The sequence below is a fragment of the Vicia villosa genome, linkage group LG6, assembly GCF_029867415.1.
Source record: "Vicia villosa cultivar HV-30 ecotype Madison, WI linkage group LG6, Vvil1.0, whole genome shotgun sequence".
NCBI classification, from domain to species: domain Eukaryota; kingdom Viridiplantae; phylum Streptophyta; class Magnoliopsida; order Fabales; family Fabaceae; genus Vicia; species Vicia villosa.
In genome coordinates, this window is record NC_081185.1 from 148,571,300 (window position 1) to 148,577,343 (window position 6,044).

The 6,044-nt window shown below is 26.7% G+C and overlaps 1 protein-coding gene across 1 annotated transcript; it reads right to left on the reverse strand.

Moving 5' to 3' along the window:
- Positions 1 to 359: 359 nt before the first annotated feature.
- LOC131612713 (calvin cycle protein CP12-2, chloroplastic-like) lies at positions 360 to 1,049 on the reverse strand. Its single transcript, XM_058884471.1, has one exon. The coding sequence runs from the start codon at positions 949 to 951 to the stop codon at positions 568 to 570; it is 384 nt and encodes a 127-aa protein (XP_058740454.1). The 5' UTR covers positions 952 to 1,049; the 3' UTR covers positions 360 to 567.
- Positions 1,050 to 6,044: the final 4,995 nt, after the last annotated feature.

The window sequence follows — 6,044 nt, forward strand, 5'->3', positions numbered from 1 at the left end:
TGTCTATATATATTGTTACAACTCTCATATTTCATTATATAACTCTCATATTTCATTATATAGGTTGCAACATTGAAAATATGATCTCATTTGTTTTCTTCTATTATTTTAGGGTATGATATTATGTTTAACTATGTATATATGACCGTTTTTCAATTATAGGATAAGTTTATTCAAACTATTCATATGATACGAATGATAAGAGATCTACACAAGGATGTGTCTTAATTCAATTTATAGTGGCTATGTATACATATGAAGCATCAGGGAGTTCAAGTACTTCATACATGATGTTTTTAATTCTCTTTGGCAACTTTATATGATAAACAAAATAATGTTCTTACTGGATCCAAGCCCCCTTATCATAACAAAGTTCATATATAAAACTGTTGCAGAAATCTTTCAATGTAAATTACATTTATCTTCTAAGATTCTATATAATCTATGATGCTAACATAAACATGCATAAAAACACACACACAATTCAAGTACAATACTACTCAAATCTCATCATGTTCATCATCATACTCATCATACAAAGCAACAGTTTCACTTTTACACTCTCTCTCAGTTATCATAAGTCTTGCACTCCTCAGTCTCCGGATTATCCTTACAGTATTCCTCCAACGGGTCAGACTCCTTCTTCCTATCCCTCGCATGGCTCGCCGCCGCGCTGAGTTCCTCCACCTCATCCCATGCAGCCACGCATTCTCCACTGACCGGATCATCAGCACACGTCTCTTGTGCACTCTTTATGCTCTCCTCCACCTTCTTAGATATTTGTTCTGGTGCAGCACGAAGAGGTTGGACTAGCTTCATCCGTCCTGATCCGGTTAAGGTTTGGCGTGTTGACAGAGACGAAGCTGGTGAGATCTTGATGGTTTGTGGGAGTCCTGATGAGTTGAAGAGGAGCCTAGGGTTTGAGAGACTCAGACCAGCGATTGTTGCCATTTTTTCTTCTTCTGTAGTTATGATGATGCTGGGTTTGTTTGTCGGTTTTGAGATGATATGTGTGGAGAGATAGATAAGGATCAGAGATTGAGTGAAGAGATTTTACTTCTATACATATACTTGGCTTGCTAAGGATTTTTGTTCGCATATTTCTTATCGGGTTGTAACCAATTGTTATCTTACACGTGTGTTATTATTAGATAATTTGTCAATCAATATATGAGTATATTTCAAGATAAAAAATAAAAAAACTATATTAATATAATAGGTGAATTCTAATAATTGATTTTATAAATATTTCTAAGTTGTCAAGTATTTAGAAAAAAATTTGTAAATATTCTGTGAATGAGTTTAATTTGCAAAATACTATTACAGATGTAACACTATTGAACAGAACATATATTTTTAAATATTAAATTTTTTTAAAAAAAAGTTGTTTGACATTTTGATATTTTTGATAGTATGTGTTAAAATTTAAATTTAAAAAAAAAAAACATTTTGATATTCATTAAAAAAAATTAATTAAAAAAAGAAACATTTTGATATTTTTGATAGCATGTGCTTAAAACCAAACATTATTTCATAATTTAATGTGGAACTATAACTCGTCAAATCTCATATTATCTGCTTTATTGAATCTCATGATTAATTTCTATGTTAAATAGAATATAAAAGAAATTGTCAAGTTCATTCTTTCATTTTAAATCTTGTTTTTTTTTTTTTGATAAACTAAATCTTGTTTATATGCAAATCAAATACACCTTATATGATACATAATTTATTATTAGTAGTATAAAGTAAGCACATATTCTAACATAAAAAATTATTTAAAAATACAAAAATGTATCTCACCATACTAAATGTATGTGTTAAATAGAAGTTTTTCATTTAACTTCTCATCTCAACAATAAAAATGAAAAAAAAAATGAAAGTTATTTCAAAAATTTGTTAAAAGAACGGTCTTGTGAATTCGGATATTGGATTATGGAATTTTTTAAGAATGTGAAATCTTTAAAACTAGTTGGTAGTTGGTGACTGGTGATTGATAGCTGGTAGCTAGTGATTGATAGCTGGTAGCTAGTGACTGATAGCTGATAAGTTAATTTGAGTGTTTGGTAAATTAGCTGTTACACTATCTGATAAATACAAAAGGACATTTTTATTAAGAAATTTGTGATTTATTTATCTTATTATATTATATTATTAAATTAATTTATATTTGATAAAAATAAATATATTAATACAAACTTACAAAGCAATTTTAATATATGTGAATTACAAAGCAATTTTAAATTTGTATATAAATTATATAAATAAATTTAACGAAATACATAAAATTGAATTCAGTTAAATTAATCAAAATTAATGATAAAAATAAATTTATTATTTAATATTATATCATAAAAATATAACAAAAATTTTAATTTTCTTCGTCTCGGTTAATCTCATTGATTCTTCGATTACGTTTCACTAACTTGAGAATTATCACTATTTCAAAATTTATTATATACATTAAAAACGTTAAAGATTAAAAAAACATTAAACACTGAATTATAATATATATTGAAGGGTAAAAATAGATTTTTGTTAAAATAATAAGGGTATAAATGAAAGAAAAAGTCACAAGTTAAAAGCTACAAGCTCAAAATCTACTTCAAATAGCTTTTCAAAAAAAAAAGATAAAAGCTAGTAAAAAAGCTAAATGCTAAATGCTAAAAACAGTTACCAAACAGAGCTTTTTTATTTATATAAGCTGAAAAGCTAAAAGCTAAAAACTCTTTTTATGGTCTTACTAAACAGACTCTTAACTTAATAGCTTTCACCAACAATTCTCTAAAAAAAATTATACTCATCTTTGGTTAAAATGTTCTTCTCAAACCTCTACTTCACCGATGAAATAATCTACTATGAAGTAATAAAACACAAGATATTTCTACCTTTAGAAGAGTTTGTGAATATTTTGAATCTTTCTTATGTTGGAACTCTTTTCAATCCAGATGAACAAGGGAACAACTTTAACTACAAGATTGTTGCCTCTCTTTTTTATTAATCCGTTCTTTTGTGCTTATCTCATTCATTATTGGCTCGGTGCATCCTGACATTCGTATTACTACTATAAAATAGAACTTTGATGGAACTCTTTTCAATCCAGATGAACAAGGGGACAACTTTAACTATAAGATTGTTGCCTCTTTTTTTTATTAATCCATTCTTTTGTACTTATCTCATTCATTGTTGGCTTTGTGCATCCTGACATTCGTATTACTACTACAAAATAGACCTTTTGTAACACAATATTACTGAGACCTTCCTGTTAACCGTGGTAATAACTCATTGGTGGATCTTTTTTTTGTGTTTACTAAAAAACATTCACCACGGTCATAGATAACAACCATATGGAAATGTACCTGTAGTGAAATGTTTATATCACCACGGTTTTTTTTAATCAACAGTGGTGTAAAGTGCAATCATTTCATCACGGTTCGTCTTACCAACCATGGTGAAAGGTGTTACATATTTATATATAAGCGAAATTATCTCTCCCGTTAGTACATAACAACCGCCTCTCTCAAAAGAAAACCCTAATATCTATTTCACTCGTCCCTCTCAAAAGAAAATTCTAACATCTATTTCACTCATCTCTTTCAAAACAAGACTCTAACATCTATGTCACTCATCTCACTCATATTGAAACCCCAAATTTATGCAGCGAACCCGTCTTCTTCAAATCTTAGGAAATGGCTACCTTACAGGTTCTTCTTCACAATATTTTATGTTTCAAAATATTTTTATCTATTATTGTTTACGTTTTAATAGTTTGTTTCATAATGGTTAAACTTTATGCTTGTTTTGACTTGTATGAAGCTAAAGTGAGCGTTGCAAACTTGTGTGAAAGACCCGGAATCAGAATGACATTCATTCAAAATTAGCACAAGTTTGCAGCTCTCACTTCAGCTTCACCCTCCTTTCATTTTGGATGCCATTATGGGACATATATGCTTCTAAAATATTTTGTTCTTGTTGTTATTAATAAAAGTTGTATGTTATTTAAGGTTTGTTTTTTATTAATGTTATTGTTAATGTTTGTATAAAAGATGAGTTTATTATATCTTATGTGGTTTGAGTGTTTTTCCAATATCTTACCGAATATATATATATATATATATATATATATATATATATATATATATATATATATATATATATATATATATATATAACTTTTTGGATTGCATTAAAAAAATGATAATATGATAGATAAACAAAGTTACATTAGAAAGCAAGTTACACGTTCAATTCTAGACAAGAATTCTTCAATCCATTATCTGCATTTCACTTTTTAATAGTTAAAATTGTTGTAAATTTTGATGATATTTCAAAAGTTTTAAATAGTTTGTATCTCAATTTTAAGTGAAAAATAAGATAAAATATTTTTAAAGAAAATTACTATTATTATTATTTAATTTATAATTTAAAGCAAAATTAATGTGGTCCATAATGAGTTTATTATAATATTGACTTGACTTAGTCCAAACCATAAAATACAATTCTCTTATATGTATATATGTCTACTCTCTTACTTTTAGAAATGGGAGGAAAAATAAAATACTTTAACGTGATAATCTAACCAAACCTCTTTTATTCTTCCTTTTCTTTTGTTGCTCTTTTGTTTTTGGATTACATCTTCCGGTCATCTCAAAGAGTAGTTCTTGTTGTTCCGATACCTCAGATTTATAATGAGAATCTGGGAAGAACCTGTTGAATCCTGGGGGATTTGCGCTTATGAGGCGGATAAATCCTTAAGGACAGTGTTTTTACACGCCTCAGGTTTATATAATTGTTTATTGTTTTGCAGGTCAAAAATCAATGATTACAAGAAAATGGAATCAAACTACATGGGTGATCAAATTCTACAACAATCTTAAGGATTTATCTTTGTTAATAGTCAAAAAGACATGAAGAGTTTTGACGAGCATTTGGTTTTGTGAAAAAAAAATGATGGCATAATGGATTACTCTAATATTTGACTCTGTAAAAACCACGTAAGTTTTTCTTCCTCAATAATTTTATTTTATTGCTTAAGAATTGTGTGAATAAAAAAAAATTCTTATGCGAAAATAATGATTACTTTTTATGATATATGATATTGCTAGATTATATAAAATTCGTGTTTAATTAGTTTAACTGGAACTAATTACAGTATTTTTGATGGCCAACATAATTTAATGGTATGTGTGTATTGTTATTGAAAGAAAAAAAAGTATTGTTAATATTTGGTGATAATTATTCATTTATTTATTTGAATGATGTGTGGTAACTAAATTAAAAATATTTATTTTTCTTAAACATTTATCATAAACTATTATTCTGTCTTAACTATATAATATAATATTATTAAATTTTACTAAATAGAAATGTTCTTTTACGTTAGAGATTATAGAAATTATGTTTTCTTTTATGCCATTAGCATGCCATTAGGAATAATACGATGTTGGTATCATTATTACATACACTAATGCATAATTATTATATAGTATTTTGCCGTTATGCATCTAACTTTATTTTACAAATGAATATTATTAGAGTTTTTTTTAAAATAAAATGTTGAAAATGAATATAAGTTTTGATTGAAATTATACAGTTGCTAAAATATTTATTTGTAGAATACTTTGTTATTGATGTTTTGATCCGTAAAAATAAAAGAAAAAACAAGTCTTTTTATTTCTATAGTGACTTAATGAGGATTCAATATCTATTTGTGATTGTGGAGTTTTGTTTACTCATTTATTATATTTCAGTGATGAATCTTGTGTTTAATTCTTAATTATATTAATTAAATAGAGTTTAATACTATTTAAAATAAATAATTAATTGAGTTAATTGCTTAGTATTGAGATATTCTTGTTATAACATATATTTTTGTGATAATAAAAAATATTAATATGTGTATTTTTAATTTGCGAAAATATATTTTATCGTGGGGGCATATATATAATAATTATATTATGGGAACTTAATTTGATATACTCAAACATGTATGAATAGTAATATTTGACATATTTTATTTAGTTTTACTTTACTAAAATCATGAA

Coding starts and splice junctions, on each gene's coding strand:
- LOC131612713 (XM_058884471.1), bottom strand. CDS start 951: ATGGCAACAATCGCTGGTCTGAGTCTCTCAAACCCTAGGCTCCTCTTC.